At 40.4% G+C, this 21,712-nt stretch overlaps 1 protein-coding gene across 2 annotated transcripts in view; it reads left to right on the top strand.

Annotated features, from left to right (window-relative positions):
• syt13 (synaptotagmin XIII) overlaps positions 1–21,487 on the top strand; it is a 30,197-nt gene extending 8,710 nt beyond the window's left edge. Inside the window, exons 3-7 of one of the 2 annotated variants that reach the window (XM_048606848.1) lie at positions 2,592–2,726; positions 4,482–4,792; positions 9,605–9,728; positions 13,941–14,001; positions 21,018–21,487. In XM_048606848.1, the coding sequence (XP_048462805.1) occupies positions 2,592–2,726; positions 4,482–4,792; positions 9,605–9,728; positions 13,941–14,001; positions 21,018–21,030 (644 nt within the window). In that variant the 3' untranslated portion in view covers positions 21,031–21,487. Of the gene's footprint in view, positions 1–2,591; positions 2,727–4,481; positions 4,793–9,604; positions 9,729–13,940; positions 16,135–21,017 lie in introns of those variants that run through there. The other variant, XM_020511731.2, reaches the window with a different exon arrangement.
• Positions 21,488–21,712: the final 225 nt, after the last annotated feature.

The raw sequence follows: 21,712 nt of genomic DNA, 5'->3' as shown, positions 1-21,712 counted from the left end.
AAGTCCAGACCGACTCTCTGAAGAGCATCCCACCGAGACTCACCCACCCCACCACATCTCTGTAACACTGCATTTCCTTTGGTTAACCCACCTAACCTACACATCCCTGAACACATTGGGCAATTTAGCACAGCAAATCCACCTAACCTGTACATCTTTGGACAGTGGGAGGAAACCAGAGCACCCAGAGGAAACCCACGCAGGTACGGGGAGAATGTGCAAACTTCACACAAACAGTTGCCCGAGGCTGGAATTCAACCCAGGTGCCTGGTGCTGTGAGGCAGCAGTACAGACCACCGAGCCACCGCATCACCCTATTAACGTTAGAGTGGAAGAAAATAGCAAAAAGACCAAAAAAAAGGCACTTTATCTGAATGCATGCAGCATTCATAACATGATGGATAGATTGGCTGCACAAACGGAAATGAATGGGTGTGGTATGATGACCATTACAGAGACATGGTTGCAAAGTGATAAAGGCTGCAAACTGAATATTTAAGGGTATTTGATATTTCAGAAAAATAGGAAGGAAGAAAGTTGAGGTCGGGTATCTGTTAATAGCAAATAACATCAGTAGTGTAGTGAGGAATTATCTTTGCTTGAAGATCAAGATATTGATCAATTTGGATGGAAGTAAATAGAAAAGGAAAGCAGTCACTGGTGGCAGTAGAGTCACAGAGTCATACAGCACGGAAATAGACCCTTCGGTCCAACCAGTCCATGCAGAACATGATCCCAAACTAAACTAGTCTCACCTGCCTGCTCCTAGCCCATACCCCTACAGCTGCTTTCTTTTAGACCCTAGCATGCAGTGATAGTGAATGCATTTGTTCCTAGATTTTGGAAATTGCCAATGGATTGGAAAATTCCAAATATCATGCTTCAATAGAGGAAAGGAGGGAGGCAAAAAGCACAAAACATTTGGCCTGTCAGCTTAACATTTGTCATTGGAAAATGCTAGAATTTGTTGTGAAGGAAATCGTAGCAGGACATTTAAGAAAAAAAATCATGGTTATAATCAGGTAGAGTCAACATAGTTTTATGGAAGGGAAATAGATTTTGACAAATCTGTTAGAGTTTCTTGAAGATGTAACACACAGGATTGATAAAAGGCAACCAGTAGTTTTCCAAAAGGAATTTGATAAGGTGCCAAATGAAAGACTACCATAGAAAGTCAGAGCTCCTGGTGTAGAGTGTAATATATTAGCATGGCTAGAAGGTCGACTAATAAAAGGAAATAAAGTCAGGATAAATGGATCACTTGCAGATTGGCAAACTGTAATGTGGAGTGCTACAGTGATCAGTGCTGGGCCACAATTACTTACAATCTATATGAATGACTTGGATAAAGGGGTTGAGTGTATGGTTGTCACATTTGCTGAGATAATTGTATGAGATGGCCCACTTTGGGGACAGAAAAACAAAATATTATTTAAATGGAGAGAGACTACAGAAATCTGTGGTACAGAGAGAACTGGGTGTTATGTTACATGTACCACAAAATGTGAACATGCAGATACAGGAAGTGAATAGGAAGGTAAATGGAATCCTGGGGCCTTTATTGCAAAGGGAATGGAATAGAAAAGAAAGGAAGTCTTGCTACAGTTGTACTGGGAATTGATGAGGTGGCACCTGAGTTAAGGAGAGATTTTTATGCCTTGGAAGCAGTTCAGAGAAGATTCACTAGGCAGATTCCTGGGATAAAGGGGTTGTCTTAAGAGAAAAGGTTGAACAGGTTTTATCCATGAAATCATTCAGAAAAATGAGAACTAATCTAATTGAAACATAGGAATCTGAAGGACTAAAAAGTATAGTTTAAAACTAAGGGATCTCTGATTTAACTTGGTAATGAGACAATAATAATCTGAGGTTCATTAATCTTTGGAATTCTCCTTGACATAGAGAAATAGAGGCCTACATTCAGCGCACAGTAAAACAGACTTTTGATTGACAAGAGTCAGGTTTGATGGACACAGACGGGAAAGTAGAATTAAGGCCACAATCAGATCAACCCTGATCTTGCTGAATGGTGAAGCAGGCTCATGGGGTCAGATAACCTCCTGCTGCTCATGTTTTTGTGTTGTTCTGATCTTACGTTCCGACAAGACACAGTTCAAACATACTTAACCTAAATGAGGAGCCTGGAAAAGTAGCCTGCTGTGATGCAGTCACTAAGCTGAGACTGTACTGTAACTGTTCTGTGTAAGGGCTGCCCCATGTGGCATTAAATAGTTACTGCGTAATTATTCAGAACATGAATTTTAAAGACACATACATATGGCTTACATTGTGATATTGCTACTTAGTGTGTTATAGAGCTTCATCACATATTGGCCTCTTGTATAGGGTTTTAGAGATTTATCTAGCATATTAGGCCATCATGTAAGGGATTTGTAGAAGTTTGGCAAAAAAATTTACAGTTTGTGATAAGGTAACTCAAAGCATAAAATATTGGGTTTGCAGGTAATTGTGACTGATTAGATGATTGAATGTGGGGGAACCTGTGGTAATGTGGTGTGAAAAACTTTGCCCCATCCTTCATCTGAACCATGGCTCATTACCATTCTTTCCTTCCTTCTGATTATATGTAGCCGCTGTTGATACTGCTTCTCTACCTGATGATTTGGAGAGTCAAATATCTGAAGATTGGCTGGAGGCTGTGAAGCTGCATTATGTGACGAAATATAACTACCAGAAGACAGAACTGCATCTCACCATTATTGAAGGTGCAGCATTGATTCAATACAATTTAGGGCACGGTGTAAATGACATAGTTGCCAAAGTCATAATTACTGAGATCAGTAGGAGCTGACTATTGTTTTGCTATTGCTCACGGTGAAGCAATCATGTGAAGCAATATGCCTGGGAAGATGTTTAATGCAACTGCTACATTGCCCCTTAATAAACTCAAGACACAACTTTCAACTATGCTGGACATGTTACCATACACCACCATTGCAGGTGGGACTTGAACACAGACTTTCTAACCCAGATATTTTCTAATCAACCTGTTCAGAGATGTTATTACACATCTCTGGATGCAAATGAGACTTGAACTCAGGCGTCCTGGTCTAGAGGTAGCAGCACTACCTCTGTACCATCAGAGCAATTTCAATTACACTGGAGTGCAACTAATTACACCCCTCCCATACCCACACATTTATAATTTGCAGCTGGGATAAGGAAAATTAAATTTAATTTTCTTCACACTTCTTCAATTTGCCCTCCATCAACATCAATACGCTATCCAATATTCTCTGTCCTGCCTTTACTTATCTCATCTCCTTCCTGCCCTGACTGAGTTAGGGAATTCACAGTAGCAATATTGTCGTGGTATCACTTATCAGTGCTGAATGAACTTTAGTGTTGTTTAGATCCATTGCTCTTAAACCACTTTCAAATTCAGTCACTAACTCAAATAATATGTAACAGCAAGAATCATCCAAATCATGGTAATATCAAGAACGTTACTGAATTCAAGTTTCCTTTAGAGTTACTGAACTAAAGTTTCCTTTAGAGATTAACCTCCCACTGTGGCAGAACTGCCACAAAGGTGAATAGAACTCCCAATCACTCCAATCACTTTGGGATTTGTAGTTTACCATTTCAGAATGACAATGCTATGATTGGTTTCTTCAGCATAGTAATTTCCTGTTCCCCCACTATCCTGTGGTTCACAGGAAGGTCATGGCAATTCCTACCCTCCTTCACTGTTTCCTGGTGACCCTGTGCAATATGTGACCTTTCTGTGGAAGGGCAGGACTAGTGAACTGGGCATTTTCACCCTTGATACTCAGTTGGGCATTAGAAATATGGGGGGATTGCAGCACTGTCCCACTCTTTTGTCCCACCCTGGGGAAAGGAGGATGTTGAGATGGGTGGATGTACACTTTATAGAGGGTTCTTCTCATTCTCAATGACCCCATGTGTTTCACAGGCAATGAATTACTTTTGAAGAGTGTTACTGTTGTTTTACTTGGCAATTTGCTTTCATGGGGCCTTGCTGCGCACAATCAGACAAGATCATAGAAACAGAAATGGACCATTTGGTCATTCACGTCTGTGCTGGGGTCTGAGCCATGTAGTCTGATCCTTCCTCAGTCCTCATACATTCCTCTTTTAGAAATACTTCAGAACCTGTTTCAATTTGTGGCGGTAAATTGCAATTTTCTAATCATCCTTTCTGTAAAGGGATTTGTTCAAATCTCTCTGCGAAACTGTTTGGGTTTTGGCTGTCTTGCCACTCCTCTTGTTAATGTTAATCTATTTAAAATACAAGTTAAATAGAGAAACTTTAAGAACCCAAGAACTAGCATCTGGTTACATTTCATATAAAAGCCATTCTCAGGCATGACGACTTCCTACTGGACAATGCCTCGTTCATTAAATCATTTTTCTTAGATAATGAGTAATATTGCAGCAGCAATCCAGATTCTAACTTGTCCTCTTTCTCCCTTATCTTTCCCTTTGTTGTTTTCCAGCCCAGTTCATAGATACAGTGGAAAACATGAACTACTGTGACATTTATGTACTAGGCACTTTGGTCACAAAACTTGGAAAGACCGAGGCTGAGACCTCCAAGCAAACTAAGACCTTATTCCCAGTTTGGCAGGAGACTCTGATATTCCCAGTCTCAGAGGAACACATGCAGGACGGGACATTGACACTGGCTCTCTACAGCTGTGACAGGTATTCTAGGCATTACTGTGTGGGAGAAGCACAACTCCACCTACCTGACATGCCAATGGATGCAAGAACCAATTCGTGGATCAATCTGAAAGCTCCTGAAAAGGTATCACCTTTTATCCCTTCTCAGTTCAGTTTGCTCACTGAAATTGCAGTATGTGTCATTGCGAGGCCGCTGGGACCACAAAGATCTACATAAGCGGATACAGTGAAGCAGCTCAACTTCTGAATTATTAATCAGGCAGCGAGGAAGTATTTGTAGATTGTGGAAATATATCTTGACTGTATAAAGACTTTCTTTTAGAAAGGGAAATGAAACCTATTGAATTGCCTCTGGGATTGTAACGCTAAATGTTATTAAAAAAAGGTGTACTGTGAATACGACCTTCCCTCTTAGGAAATAAATGTGATTGTGGTCATCTTTCTCATACCCATCATTGAGAAAGTTCAACCTATCATGCAGCAGACAGTTTGGTCAGAGCTTACTGGCGAGCTTTGGCAAATTTCTTGGCCTATCGCAGGCTTCAACAGTGGTGATCTGGTTCACTGGAAGCCGCCAGCCAGAGGCTGGCAGCTTCTGGGTCCTAAAGACTGTCACTTGCAGACCATTCTTTGCACACACAATGGTGAGAAGGTGCTTTGTCTCCTGCCACAGGGTGAGGATAAGGAGAAGAGGGATTTTGATTTGTTAGACACAAGGTGGCTTCTGGTTTTCAGAGGCTAAACCCTTGTCCCCTCATGTGTGTCTCCAATTGTCCCCACATTTGGGTAACTGGAGACACTCCCAAACCCCCAACCTGGCAGGTAGGTTGCCATGGATACACAGTTGAGAAAACATGCCATCTTTCTTGCTCACCCAGGTAGGCAGGTAATTAGGGAGATGGTGAGTTGGAGTCCCCTGAGTAGATGTTAATATACTTCTTGAGAGCCTTATTTTGTAGCACATTGAGAGTCCTCAATTGATGTTCTGTCCTTGAACAATGCCATACAGTGCCCACCTTTTGACCCAGGGGATCTTTGCTGCAGGCTAAAATAGATTCTGCTCTCACTTGAAACAAATCAGTGAATCGCCATTAGTTGCACAAGCTGATAGACCTTCATTCCTTTTCCCAGTGTGAAGTGAGTTTCCCTTGACCACGCCTGATAATCTTGTCATGTGATGCTTTAATCCTAGATGAGAAGACAGGCTGCTAAGAGCTTCACAGTAATGAAAGACATTTATTATGAGTCCAACACGGGTACCCCAATGCAGTGATTGTAACAAGGTCAGCCAGGTTGACCTCACAGAATATGAGTTCCCTGATTGGGGTTGTTAATCTGGTCCAATCAGGGATCCCTGGTTGGCAGATATAAACAAAAGTATCCCTCTGAGAGCAGACTCTGAGGAAGATGGATCAGTGTCAAGGACTCACCACATGTAAATAAAGGGTGACTTGGTGATGGGATAACAGACTCTGAGTTATTTCATTGGCAATGAGAGAAAAGCACGCTCCTGATGAAATTTGCTCGCAACAGTTGTCTTTGAGTTGGGGTAAGGATTTCTGATATCATGCCACTATTTGGGAAGCTTGACTTGCTTGATCCCACCATCAAAGACTGAGCCCAGAACATAGAAAGAATGCATTATTTTTTCCAGGCAAACAACACTGGGGCAGATGAAAAGCAACAAGTAATTTTCTTGACAGCTTGTAGACCTACAGCTTTTTTGGTTATTAGGAGTCTAATGTTCCCTGAGGCACTAGTCACCAAAACATTTCAAGAGTTGATGGATTTAGTTAAGGAATATAATAACCCCAAGCTGCCTCTAATTCTGAGGCTATTGGTTTTACTGAGCAATTCGACAACCAGAGGAATCCATAATGGGATCTTTGACTAGATTAAGACAACTGGTAGAAGCATATGACTTTGGTTTAACCCTTAATGAGAAGCTGAGAGACCATTTGGCATGTGGGATTAATGATGTAACCATGCAAAAGCATCTACTAGCGGAAGCCCAACTGGAGTTCAAACAGGCACTATAACTGGTTTTATCATTGGAAAATGAGGCAAGTGGAGGTATATGAGTTGCAGGTTATGCCAAGGGAAATGGACACCTTTCCCAGTCCCACTGAGCTTGCGGAATGCCACTTCAGTGCAGGCAGTTACATAGTCTCACTCAGGAAATCTCCTGAACAGAGTGTCAGCTCACAGCAAAACCCCAAAACAAAGCCAAGCCTCGGCCAAACGGTTAACATTTTCGTCAGGATCTGGGCTGACAAGGCAATTTATTTGCTGCTGAAATGCAGACTTGAGACAGCAAAAAAGTCCCACTAGACCTAAACTGAGTAAAAGAATTCATAGGCTGGTATCCAAGAGAGTGCACACCCTGGAAAGTCCACCTATATCTGGTTTGGAACAGTTAAATTGCTCAGCAACAACCAAATCAGATCCAATCAAAATAAATGTCTGGTTAAATGGTCACCCGGTTTTAATGGAGGTTGATTTGAGGGCAGCCATTTCAGTGATAGTGGAACCAGTCTTAATAAAATTGGCTCTGGGCTCTAATCCTTAAGTTTGTGCAAGATCTTAGCTAGACTGAGAACCTATAACCAGGAAACCTTTACAGATTAAGGGTACAACTTTGGTTCAGGTCTCTTTTGAGAAGCAGCTGGTTCAGTTACCACTGATTGTAATAAAATGCTCAGGCCTAAGCTGGATGAGACAAAATTGGTTGAGAAAGATTTACCCAGATTGGCTCAACATTTCTCAATTAGAAAATGGCTGCCTGAGATAAGTCCTAATTAAATATGCAGAAATTTTTCAGGCAGGTCTAGGGACTATCGAAGGGGCCTAGGCCATCTTGCATGTTGACCGGGAAGTAATCCCACAATTCTGCAAGGCCCACCCAGTGCCATTTGCCTTATGAGCAAAAATATAGGTAGAAATCAGAAGGGTGGAAAATGAAGGAATCATCAACCAGTCCAGGTTGTGGAATGGGCAGCACTGGTCGTGTGAAGCCTAACAGGTCTGTTTGTTTACAGTAAAGCAAACAGTAGACCGCTTTTCACAGCTGGATAAATACTAAATCCCTTGCATAGAGGATTTTACACAAAGCTGGCAGGGGTCTGTCCTTCACGAAGTTGGACATGAGCCATGTGTACTTGCATGTTAGATGAGGATTCCCAGTGGATTGCTACAATTAATACCCATAAGAGTTTGTACCAATATATGAGACTGCCATCTGGGGTAATGTAAGCCTGCAATTTTACAACAGGCAATGGAGAACATTTTACAAGGTCTACCCCAGGTTACCATTTATCTAAATGACGTACTGATAACAGGGAAGACCAATAAGGAGCATTTAGAGAACTTGGACATTGTACTTAGATGTTTCTCCCAGGCAGGCATATGCCTTAGAAGGGAAAACTATATGTTCCAGGCACCCCATGTGACCAACTTTGGCTATAGAGTCAACAAGGTCCGGTTACATCTGTTGGAAGATAAAGTGAGGGTGATCAAATGTGCCCCAGCTCCCATGTATGTACCAGAGCTTATGTCTTTCCTTGCGCTGGTGAATTATTACAGAAAGTTCATGCATAACCTGGCCTCTGTCCTGGCACGTTTGCATCAGCTCTTAAAAAAGTCAGCCTTGGAAATGGTCACATTAGCCAAGCCATAGCTTTGAGGGAAGTGAAGAAATAGCTATCATCCTCTAACGTGTTGGCACACTATGATCCCAATTGAGATCTGGTAATGACATGCAATGCCTCCCCATATGGCACCAGGGTTGTATTAGCAAACGATGTGAGAGCAAAACATACCCGGCTCGTCAACAGCTTTTCCAACTTTTCTGGAACCTATAGGTTCTCCCTCTCTATCAAGCATTGAAGATACCTCAGAATCTGAGATGGACATGGCAGAAATCACTGCCTTGATGCCTTTGCTGCCATAAGAGGAGAATAAATTTTTTCTGAGATGCTCTAGGCGCAAGAGGCAAGCTACTGTGTGTTACACGCCACCCATATCAGAGGCAGAGCTGGAGGAACCTGAACCGATGCTAAAATGCCCCAGGAGGAGCTACAGAAAAGAAAAGAACCAGCCTATGTCCTCGGACTCAGAGGAGGAGGGATGTAGTGATTGTAAAGAGGTTAGCCAGGTGGACCTCATAGAATACGAGTTCCCTGATTTGGGCTGGTTCTAAGGGAGCTGGCTCAGTATCAAGCATTCTCCACGTGTAAATAAAGGCTGACTTGATGGCAGGATACTGGCCTCTGTGGAGTTATTTCACCAATTTCCTGTCGGAGGTGTGTGAGTGAATTATTCCGTCCCACCTCCCGAACTGACAAAAACAGCCTGTTCTGCAGCTGTAACACCTCCAGCAACAATGCGATTTGAATTAGGAACTAGACAATTAGTTAATGGGAATTCAGAAATCATATGGGTTTTATATATTTTGAGTTAGAGACAATGAATCTATTTTAATGACACTTGGTTAGATATTTAGCTTTTGCTCAGGACATAAAATCAGATTTTCATCTGATTAAAAATAATGGAAGTGTCGAGTCTTGCCCTGACAATACGGGACCTGTAAACATGTTTTTCTGTCTGTTTCTTAGTAAGACTGATGAGAATCCAATTAACTTGTGTTCACTTACGTATGATTCTAAAGTGTTTATAGATCCCAGGGGTAAAAACCAGATGCAATAAGAGAACAAAGTCTGTTCAGCTTTAAAATTACAGGCAGTTGAATGGCAGGAAATTCAATAGCAGTTTGGTTAAGTGTACCTCAATGGTGCAGCCTAATCTATATTTAGCGCATTTCTATTGAAATTATACAATGTGATTTCTGTCTTTATGTACTTGGGCAAATTGTTTTGAGGAGCATCTACTGCTGATGATTAAGAACTTTTCGAATTGTCACCAATGGCTTGTTTTCTAGGACTCTATGACATCGCCTGGTGAGATTTTGCTTTCCACTAACTACCTTCCAGCTGCCAACCGTCTCATTGTCGTTGTTATGAAGGCACGACACTTAAACTCAGAGGAGCTGAAACATCTGATAGGTAAAAGACAGTCAACTCCTAAATATACACATGTACATTTTGTACATTGCAGTTTCCCAATAATTTGCTGTTTTGATCTTTGTAAAATTCCCTGCATTGTTTCATGACCTCTGATTGAGGGAAATGATGAACAGTCTGCTATCGGTTACCATGGTGATTGCTCCAGTGGTGATCAAGCTCTTTGATGTCTTTTCAGATTTTGCCTCTTTAGGCACTTGCTACTGAAATGCAAATTTAAGTCAGACCGTTGTCATAACACCATGTGTCATCACATTGACCTTCAACAGTTTCAGAATACTCCCTAACCCCTCTTTACCCCTCTATGCCCAACATTTTTATTTCTTTTCAATAAATGTTGCATCAACTTTATCATTTCAGATGTCTTGCAGTTGGCTATTTGCAATGTTGATGTCAGGGAGTCAAATTTAATGGAGGACAGCAGCAAAATGCATTTCACCAGTGTTAAAGTAGAAAGTATAATTTCCACACCAGAGAACTGATAGAAGAGACCCTGGTAGATAGATTGGAGGATAGCCTTCATTTGGTAGATAAGATCAGAGCATAGCCTTCAGGATAGAGAGGATGAGGGGTGACCTTATAGAGGTTTATAAAATCATGAGGCATAGATAAGATAGATAGCCAACAGCTTTTCCCTATGGTAGAGGAGTCTAAAACTAGAGGGCATAGGTTTAAGGTGAGAGGGGAAAAATACATAAGGGTCCAGAGAGGTAATTTCTTCTCGCAGAGGGAGGTAAGTGTCTGGATGGGCTGCAAGAGATGGTGATGGAGGAGAATACAATTTTGACATTTAAGAAACATTTGGATGGGTACATGGATGCGATAGGTATGGAGAGATATGGACCAAATGCAGGCAAATGGGACTAGATTAATTGTGAAAACTGGGCTGCATGGGCAAGTTGGGCCGAAGGGTCTGTTTCTAAGCTATAAATCTCTATGACCCCATTGTAAAGGTCATCCTAAATCTGGGCACCAGTTCCCTTGTGTATGCGTTGGCAGGAGGTGATGAAATGAAAGCCACTGCTGCATTATTAATCCTCTGTGCAATTTACCATTTCTCATTTTGTGTTTCAGTGGGTTCCTGTCTTTAAAAAAAGCTCTTATTTTCTTATTACTAAATTAAATAAACTGATACAGGAGAGCTCAAAAACTCTCCATCTTCTATAGCACAAACCAACTTTGACACATGCAGAACTTCAATTTGGGCAAAATGTATTAACATCAATAAGTACGTGCTCAGTGGTGTTGGAAAATTTAAGTGTGAGTATTAGTAATCATGTTCAGATTCAGTAGCACTTTGGCTATAGGTTTCAGGTTTGCCTCAAAACGTGAATGGACAATCCAGGGTGAAAACTCCACTAAAGACCAAAAGAAATACAGTTGCTGTAAATCAGGAACAAAAACAGAAGTTGCTGGTAAAGCTCAGCAGGTCTGGCAGCATCTGTGAAGAAAAAAATCAGAGTTAACGTTTTGGGTATGGTGACCCTTCCCCAATTCTAGGCTTTTCCAGCAACTTCTGAAAACTTCATTGTAGGGCAGTTAGAAGATATTTCCTTCATTAAAGGTGCTTTTTATATGAGATCCCATCTACTAGTTCAGGCAGATGTTAAAAATTGTAGAGTTGGCATTTCAAAAAATGGGATCCAAAAGGGCTTCTACACCTGAACATCTTATGAGTGGCATGCATTTATCCAAGAGAGGAGCAATGGTGATGCAAAATAAAAATCATACAGATGCTGGAAATAAAAATCAAACATACATGATTTGGAGGAAGGAAGTGGTGTACAATTCAATTGTGAACAATTCAAAACTAGGTGGAAAGGCAGGTTGTGAGAGGGGTACAAACAACATACAGAGAGATATTGATAGGTTAAGTAAGTGGGCAAAGTTAGCAATTGGAGTATAATGAGGGGAAACGTGAAGTTATTCATTTTGGAAGAGAGAATCAAAGAGCAGAATTCTATTTAAATGGAGAAAAACTGCAGAAAGCTGCAACACAAAGGGACTTGGGGGAACTTGTGCACAGAACACATAGCATATTGGTACAGCTAGTAATCAGGAAGGCTAATGGAATGTTGACCCTTATTCCAGGGGTGTTAGAGAACAAGGGTAGGGAAGTCTTACTGCAACTGTACAAGTTGTTGGTGAGACCACATCAGGAGTGCTGTGATCAGTTTTAGTCTCCTTATTTAGGAAGAGATATCGCTTTATTGAAGACAGTTCAGAGAAGGTTCACTAGGATGATCCTCAGTATGGAGGGATTGTCTTACAAGCAAAGGCTAATTCGGTTGGGACTCTACTCACTGGAGTTTAGAAGAGGTGATCTCATTGAGACATTCTGGATTCTTGAGGATCTTGACAGGGTAGATGCTGAGAGGATGTTTCCCTTCATGGGAAAGTCTTGGACCAGAGGGCGTGGTCTCAGAATAAAGGGATGTCAATTTAAGACTGAGATGAGGAGGAATTTCTTCTCTCAGAGGGTCGCCGTGGAGAGCTGTGGGGGCAGAGTCCTTGTGTATATTTAAGGCTGAGATAATTAGATTCTTGATCAGTTGGGGAAATCAAAGATTATGGGGCCAAAGGTGAGAAGTGGATGTAAGGAATGTCGAATCAGCCATAATCCTATTGAATGGTGCAGCAGGTTTGACGGGTTGAATGGCCTACTCCTGTTTATATTCCTTATGGTCTTATGTCTTATCTATGGGGAGAGAAACAGTTAACGAGCCAAATTTTTGCTTTTGGATGGCTAGCTCAAGCTGGGAATTTTCCTGACGCTGTAAAACCATATCAGTATAAAGATCTATGAATTGGGAGAAGCTTCTGGTATTGATAAAATGAATTCCTCTGGCACTTCTCTAGGGTTTAAAAACCACAATTCTCAGTTGGGGTCACAGGATCGATTAAGTTACTTGACGTTGGAAGCAGATGGCAGACAAGTGCCAAGGACAGTGGTTTAGAACGCCTACCTCGGTTCATCGGGTCTTGATGCCAGTTGTTTTAAAATCTGCTAGGTATTCTGAATCTCACTCCTTACATCATGCCTCCCATCTACATATGCCCCCATGCCCTTTCCGTACCCACTAACCAGGTAAGCACTATGAAAAGAAGCAATGAGCTATTTCATATCATTGTGTTGAATTGGTGAGCAAGAGAAAGTATCCATTCAGAAATCTGCCTTGCAAAAAGAATTGTGGTTTATAAACCCTAGAGAAGTGCCAGAGGAATTCATTTTATCAATACCAGAAGCTTCTCCCAATTCATAGATCTTAATTTTGTCCAAATAAACATATAGATATTATAAAACTGTAGCAAGAATAATTTATTGATTGACACCTTTTGAGGTAATAAACAAAGCAAACACTCCACTTTCATCTAACAAAACCAAACCCTGCTGAGCTAATCTATTAATGAGTCTTGGAACTCAGCCAAGTATTCATAAAGATTCCATCTGGGAGTTATATGAACAGAGACAGATGACTAGGCATCTATTTCTCCTAAAATGTTAGCTCAGAACTGAGAGTAAGGTTACAATGACTCTGTTCCAATGTCACACTTAGACTAATGTAGAAGTATGCTGTGACAACATGGTTCCTGTGATCTCTTTGAAAATTATCACTGTGCTTTCTATTACTGTTATACTACTATGGCTACACACACTAGGGATTGGGTTGGTAGCGTCCAAAACTCAGTTTGCTTTCATTGCAACCAATAGATGAAGGTGACTTTTAATTCAGCAAAGAAAGGCTTGTATTTCTGTAACTCTTTTAATAATTTCAGAAACTCTTAAAGTGCTTTACAAGTAGTGAAGTATTTTTGAAGGATGTTGTATTGTGTCTTACAGTTCATATGTCAGTGTACCTTTTAAGAACATGCCCATGATATCATCACTGCATCATTGTATGTAACCTGAGGGTATAAAGTTCTAAGTTTCCACTTTAACTAGGGCCATTAGAAGCATGACACACTGATGAAAGCATGTTAGTCTTTGTAACTGAATAGTCTGGTTTTAGCCCAGACACTGAAATGCATGTTACTGTAATATTTGTACATATCAATAGCTGGAATCAGTAAGCACCCAACAATCAAAAATCTAACTTTAAGTTACTCCTGGTTTTGGCTTAAGAGCTGTAATGTATAATTAGAGAGTTTATTGCCCTGCCTCTGCTGAAATAAATTACAACTTGTTTTTTCCAGATGTTTCAGTCAAACTCACCCTAATGCACCAGTCTGTGAAGTTGAAGAAGAAACATACCAGGCACGTGAAGCACAAGATAAATCCAGTTTGGAATGAGATGATAATGTTTGAAGTGCCCTATGAGCTGCTGTGTAAATCCAGTCTTGAAATAGAGATGTTGAACCAGGACTGTACAGGGCAAAACCACTTACTGGGTAAATGTAGCCTGGGTCTGAATTCCAATGACTTAGAGCTAAGTCACTGGCAGGAAATGTTAAACAAGCCCAGGAAACAGATCGCAATGTGGCATAAACTACATGCATAATCCTCTTCCTGCTCCATTGCATTTACAATACCAAGCTTCAGGCAAAATCCCCTTTCCTGAACTATTGGCCTGAGAAATTCAATGGTGCTGTGCCCACCTTTCAAGCAAAGAAGTGGGCACATTACTCAATGAAAATGCGCTTCCCATCAAATTCGTAAATGCATGAACTGTATTTGAAGTCCATTACTTAAAACATGTGTTAGGTCCTTTGATTATGCTAGTTTGGGGCCCATTTACAGCTTCATTCAGAAAATGATTGTCTTTTCCTGAACTCTCAAAAATATGTCCTACACACAGCCTAACTGAAAGGATTTCTGAAGGCTGTCACCAAAAAATTAAGTTTGCTGGTGAATGCTGCACAAAATGTGGTTTCCAGGGGATGCAGGAGTGTTTGCCCCACCCCAAATCCACTGCATCTAAATGACCATTACCAGTGTCTGCCTGGCCCTCTCCCTGTTTGCCTCTTTGCTCTTTCAAACATCTCTCCTTCCGATTACAACTTTCTCCCTGTCCCTGTCTGTTGTCTCCTGCTTCATTAATCCATCAATTGAAGTGTCTCACAAATACTTAACTGATTTTGTTTCTGGATCAGTTAGCTTCCAACTCAAAGTACAAAATCCATCTCTGGTAATCTGGCATGTGGTCACATTAAATATTTTCAGCAGAGAAGCCAACTGCATACAAATGAGAACAGTGCACCGTAAAATACATCCCCAAACATGTGCTGTGGGGTTTAAAACTAAAGACGGCTTTCCCGTTGGCTGTTCCCAATATATCGAATTCTAGGTCTACAAAAACATTCATGCAATATGTTCTGTAGACAATGGACTATACAGATTTATCAGCATTTATGTACTGTAAACATAAAGTACAATACGTACTGACCTGCATCATTTGATAGTTATTTTCTTGACACTTGAAGTACCGGGAATGTTTGACCATTTCGTTTTTTCTCTAGGCAGCAGCGGGACGGGGCGGGAGGTGGTATAGTAGCAGGATGGTGCTAATGAGGAAAAGAGAACTTAATATAGAGTGTGAGACGAAAATCTTATGTTATCCTTCAACTCCGTTCAGAGTTGTTGAACTCAAGAGTACACAAACATTTCATGCTTCAGCTCATTATGACAAAAACAGTCATGTACTAGGTCTTCAAATCATATCTACTAGATTACCATGTTTGTTTCATTGTCATACACATTGGTTTTCTGCCATAAGTTGCCAAGTAATATTATTAACTTTAAAGTCACTGAGTACCATTGTACAGCAGGGGAGACAAACAGCTCTGTATTCACTAGCAAGAGATAGTTTAATGACTGAATGGCACATTTCACAGGAAAGTCTTCATGGTGTATATGGGAACTGTTACTTTGTGACATAGGGGTTACTGCACGGAGCAGTGGCAAACAACATTCCTTCGTTGTTTGGTCTCTTTGAATATTCTGATCCGTATCACATTTTGTTATTTTCAATCAACGTGTACAGACTGATGATGATACACCCATGAGGAAGGTGAGAATTGAACCTGGACCTCTTGGTCCAGATGCAGGGACACGTCACTGTGACACAAGTTCACCGGAGAGACAAACATTAATCCAGTACCTCAGGCTGCTTGGCCGCGCTACTCAGTATCAGGTTTTATCTATCAAAAGCTTTTTGGATTTTCCATTCTCTGGATTATTTTCGTGCTTGTAATTCACTAAAAGCCACTAAACAGACAAAACAAAATAAAAAAGCTGAACGGCCTTTATCTGAAGAATGCCGTAATGTTAAAAAAAATCCTCCTGCTGCGTTCAGAGGACACTGAACCTCAGGAAGGGTAAATTAGCCTTGGAAGGGATTCAGCAGATCGAGGCAATGGTTTAAGGGATTAAATTATAAAGTTGCATAAATGTAGTTTGTACTTGTATAATGTTGATAGATGATCTAATTGAGGTATTAAATGATTAAGGGATTTGTTAGGGTTGAGACAGAGGAAGACTTCCCCTTGGCAATGGGATCTAGAACAAGATACCATGATGTGAAATTAGATCAAAGTCATTTAGAAGTGAAATTGGGAGGAACTCTTCCACACAAAGGATACAAAAATTCTGGAATTGAACCCTTCCGTGCACCAACTCCCACACCCACACCACACCCCCACCAAAAAAATGATGCTGGGTCATTTTAAATTTTCAAGACGGAGATTGAAATGTATTAAAGGGCATGCAGCAAAGAATGGTAAATAGAGTTGAGGTACTTATCAGCCACTAGCTAACTGAATGATGGAACAGGCTTAAGGGGCTGAATGGGTCACTCCATTATGTACTTGTTGGTACTGCTTCCATTATCTATATGATGTGTAGTTATGAATCAACTGTACCATCTTGTTAAGCTGATTCCAATAAACCACTTTTCCTTCTCTTTAGTAATCTGGTCACGTTCTATCATATTGAATCCTCTGTTCTTTCTAACAACTGTCTATGCTCTTAATGGATGTGCTTTCTAAAGTTATGAATATCTATTAACATTTCATATTCTAAGTCACATTGAAAGATCTGACCTTGCAGCAAAATCAAACTGGATTTTGGTCATCGAGGTAGATTCTGGACATCAGCCAAATTCACAACAGGTCATTCCAGAGGCAAGATTTTAATTGTTGGGGATTGAGTGTGGGCTGCCATTAGACAAGTCAACCCAGGAAAGAATTCCAAGGCATGCTACTGAGTACCGAGGCGAGCTGTTTAAAGAACTTGTCCTGTGGGACTTCATCCCAGATGTAATGAAAGCAGAACGGCCTTCTAGCCACCACCCCTTATTCCTCACATGGTCTCCATGCTTCATCTGTAATACCTCATGTCTTCCGGCCATTCCTGCCACCCCACATCCTCTCATATCCCCATTCTAAGCTATGGCACTTGATTCCCATTGTCTCACTTAACACTGTGAAGAAACAATGAATCCTTCAACGACAAAAGCATTTGCAAAATAAGGTTTAAAGACAGTCATGCATTCATCCATTACTATCCACTTCCTCAAAAAAAATCTCCTTTTGGACCAATAAAAATGTCAAATATCCAGACCTTTAATATTATTAATAGCAGAAACTATAAGCATCTGAAAACTCTTAATCTTATGGAAAATAAACAGTCTAAAGATTCTTTGGTACAATGGTAGTGTCCCTACCTCTGGCCCAGAAGGCACAGGTTTAAGTCCCATCTGCGGTAAAGGTGTGTCATAACATCCTTGAACAGGTTGATTTAAAAGTATCTATACTTCATTGGAAGGACTTCTGACAATGCGTTAAAAATACTTTTTTAAAAAAACATTGTCATTGGACAGAAGAGATCAGAGAACCAGAGCTGTCAATCAGGCTATGTTTTCCTTGGTTTAGCTGTTACAGTAAACTAATGGGTTTCTCGGTTGTCAGCAAGGCCTTATTACAGGGACATAGCCAGGCATGGGGACTGAGCACGAGGAGAACTTTTTGAGGACTTATCTCTTCACAAGCATCCCTCATGCAGAATATGCTTTACGGCACCTCTGAGGGGGTCATGAATCACAATTCCTTTAAAAGCTGTCCTGACTCCATGAAAATTGCAAGGGACGAGGGCAGTCTATTTCTTCAATGAAGCTGGTTGGGTCTGGAATATAGGTTGTGGGCTCATGACCTGCACCTTAAAAAGGCACTCCTGACAATCACTAACCCTGGCAATAAGGTCATAAATTCCAGACTTGGCACTCGCCTACAATTTTTAAAGGGCTTCCAAGTCAGCCTGTCTCGACCAAAACCTGATGATGACACGTAGCCAAAGACACCTCCGGAATTTAGCTCTGGAACACTTATTTCAGTAAGAATATAGAAATGTAGGATCGGAAGGAGGCCAATTCAATCTATGAACCTTTCCCCCTGTCAAAGAGATTAACAAGTTAGTTATTATTGTCATAAAATCTCCAAAGCTTTAAAGGGGTTGTGGCTCCCTGTAGTTCTATATGATTTCCATTCATTTGAGCAGTCATGCTCACTCAGTGAACTAAAACCATTTAGTGCTGTGGGTGACGAATCACTCTGACCATTCTTCTATTGGTCAAGGCCACTATTACCATTGTATCATTCAACTACTGGAATGGCAGAGGCAAACCTGATGAACCTTTCTTCACACAGGAATTTCTGTACTTCTTTGTGCCTCAGATTTATTTTCCCCCAATTATTTTTCCTCTGCAGTCCCTTCAAACACCCTCATACCCCCACCTCTTACTTTTAATTTCATGTAATTATATCGTTCTCCTGTAATGAAAGACTGCTGTCTAGCGATCTGAACAGTGTTGCAGGGCTCTTTGATGAAATCCAAGTTGTAGTATTGGTTTCTATTTGTCAGCATTGCTGTTCAGCTGTGTTTCACCTCCTAGTAAGAGAGTAGTCAAGCTTATATTTACTAGTTGGGCTATAACATTTGTCAAAGGCTGGATGACTGTAAACCAAGCTGACATGTACTTAAGCCAACAAGCAACTTAATATATGAACCGATATCCTTGGAAAGGAGCTGTAATTTGTACATTGGAAAGGATAACATCATTTATTGTCAAAGTGTAAAATACTCCAGCAGGCTGAAGATTAACATAAAAAAAACTACAAGTCAATACTGCCAGTTATCAACATCTCCATCTCAAAGAATAAGGCACCAGTGTTTACTGCAAAATATCTTGTTCTTGGTTTCTTTTTGAAACAATGTTGCTTAAGTTAAAATAGATTTTTAAGATGTAATAAAAATATAAACAAGAATGTTATCCACAAAAATTGTACTAATCCTTTGAAGAGAAAGCAGAACATGAAATAGATCTGATAAAACATGTTCCTTGTAAATCAGTGTATCTATTTTACACAGAACTTAGCTAACTTTCCTACTGAACTTAAGCAAAACAATTTGCAAACATTTTGGTCACAGTACTGAATGTGTTGCTGGAACAAATTTGACAAAGGTAACTGCTGTTATCTCAAACTAAAGAGAGGTCAAACACGTCAAAGGTACTTTGAAATGTTAATAGCAAATACAAAATAACTGGGATGAGAAACAAAATGGGTGAAACACCACAGACCAGTACTGTTGGGCTTTTTATGTTTATAGATCATGAACATTATTAGCAAAGTCAAGTAGATTAGCTGCAAAATAGCTTTCAAAGCAGAACCCATTTTCAAAAATGTTATGATGGTGAACATTGATCAGGGTCAGGCGTCAACAGTTCAGTTGTGTCAGGCCATGATTCTTGGGGCATATTTTGGTACTGTGGGTACATAGTTAACATAATTCTAGCCAAGACTGTGTTCAATTTCCACATTCAGGGTTAACTCTGCATTTTCTTTCTGAACTAGTATTATTTACAGATGTGGAACTTGAGGTGTAGTGTTGTTAGGTTGGAGAGCTGGAGTTGTTTACATACAGCAAAATAAACCGAGAAGAAATCTGATAGAACATTATTTCAGAGATAGCAGGAACTGCAGATGCTGGAGCCATTTCTGAAGAAGGGTCTAGGCCCGAAACGTCAGCCTTCCTGCTCCTCTGATGCTGCTTGGCCTGCTGTGTTCATCCAGCTCTGCACCTTGTTATCTATGATAGAACATTATGACAGGTTTGGATAAAAAAAGGCAAAAATAACCCATTCCCATTCATTAATAAGACAACTATGAGAAGACACTGATTTAAGGTTTCGAGCATGTGATACAGTGAGTGAGAAAGATTTTTTTTAATGCAGCCAGTAGAAATGACCTGAAACTCACCAACAACTTCAAAAAGAAATTGGATAGGCACTCGAAGCAAAGTTTTAGGGATTGAACAGGGACTGACTGGGAATGCTCCATGCAGAACTGGCATTGACATGCGGGCTGAATATCCTCCAACTGCATCATAAACTTTTCATTGACTTCAGGAAGGCTGTGATGGCATTGGCAATGGTACAAAAAATGATGGATAAGAATGATTCCAGGGGTAATGAGCTTCAATTAGATGTTTACGCTGGAAAAACTGGGAGAAGGTTGAAGCGACTTGGCAGAGGCATTCATGTTTAGGGGTCTGGACAGAGGAAATAGAGTGTAACTGTCCCCCATTGGTGGAAGGATCAAGAGCCACAGTGCACAGATTTAAGGTGACTTATAAAAGAAGGAATGGCAATGTAAGGGAAGATTTTTTCTTAACACAGCAAGTGGTTAGAACATGGAATACACTGAGTATGTGGTGCAGGCAGATTCATCATGGGTTTTAAAAGGGAATTGGATAAGCACCTGAACAGGCAGGTTTACAGGACAAGGTTGAGGGATCAGAATTAGTTGTGTTAGTCCTGCAGAGAGTCACTGCAGACACTAAAGGCGGACTGGCCTCCTTGCTGTAACAAGTCTATGACCCTAATAAATAAGTAAAGTTTCACGAGATGTTATTTAAATAATTTGTCAACTTAATTGCATCATGAACATTGCTCCAAAGTGCTGATTTTACTGCTTGCTGCTGTTATTAATTATATTTATGAATAAACTTCTGCAGTAGTTTCATTGGCTAAAAATGTTTGAGCATGGTTGGGATATCATTTATCTTCTGAAATGCTGTAACATATAGTGATTTATTTGCACGCTATCTAACAACAATGAAAAGTTTGCATTGGGTGTGAGGGAAAAAAAGAAGAATGTTGTTGAATTGTGATGATTTGCAAATGATTACAAGGCATGAATTCCCTCTTTGAATGGGAAAAAAGCTATTATCATGCCTCTTGGTTGAGTTTTTGATTCATACATTCCTCTGTTTTCCAGGAGCCTCCTGTGAGAATATTGGTGGCCAGACACATCCCAGAATGTAGTATCAAGACTAGTTTGGACAGTCTACTAGGAAACTGGTGACACGAGATGGAAGGAAATTGCCTACTCTGTTGACAGCAAGCGTTCTTTTAATTTTAACCTATCAACTCACTCTTGTCTCAAATTGTTCAACCTGTTGTCAGGCAATTAGCCAGGATACTTATCCAAAATGTTTTCAGCCGAGGCATGGGTTAAATGTAAAGCTTGAGACTGATATAAGGGGGAAAATATTACAACTCTCACTCAACTTAATAAGCACAAAGATCAAAGATAATGACAAGTTCATAAACTTGGACCATATCAGCCTTTTACATGTTTACTACAAAGTCAAATAAAAATTGTGTGTTGGAGAAACTCAGCAGGTCTGGTAGCATCTGCCGAGACAGAAACAAAATTAACTTTTGAGTCTGATTGGACTTGAAGCACTATCTCTGTTTTTCTATCCATAGATGCTGCCAGACCTGCTGAGTTTCTCTGACACTTTCTGTTTGTATTTTGGATTTCCAGTATCTGCAGTATTTTTCTTTTAATTCACTGTAAACTTGAGTCATACCAGGAACAAGACTGAATAGAATGGCACAGAGGCTAATCAGGAATATGCATCAATCATTGACAATTTTATTTCATCAACATCATCCACTTGCCTGGAT

Source organism: Rhincodon typus, chromosome 17 (genome assembly GCF_021869965.1).
Source record: "Rhincodon typus isolate 14 chromosome 17, sRhiTyp1.1, whole genome shotgun sequence".
NCBI lineage: Eukaryota > Metazoa > Chordata > Chondrichthyes > Orectolobiformes > Rhincodontidae > Rhincodon > Rhincodon typus.
Note: the sequence above shows the minus strand (reverse complement) of the source record. Positions and strands in the feature narration are given on the sequence as shown.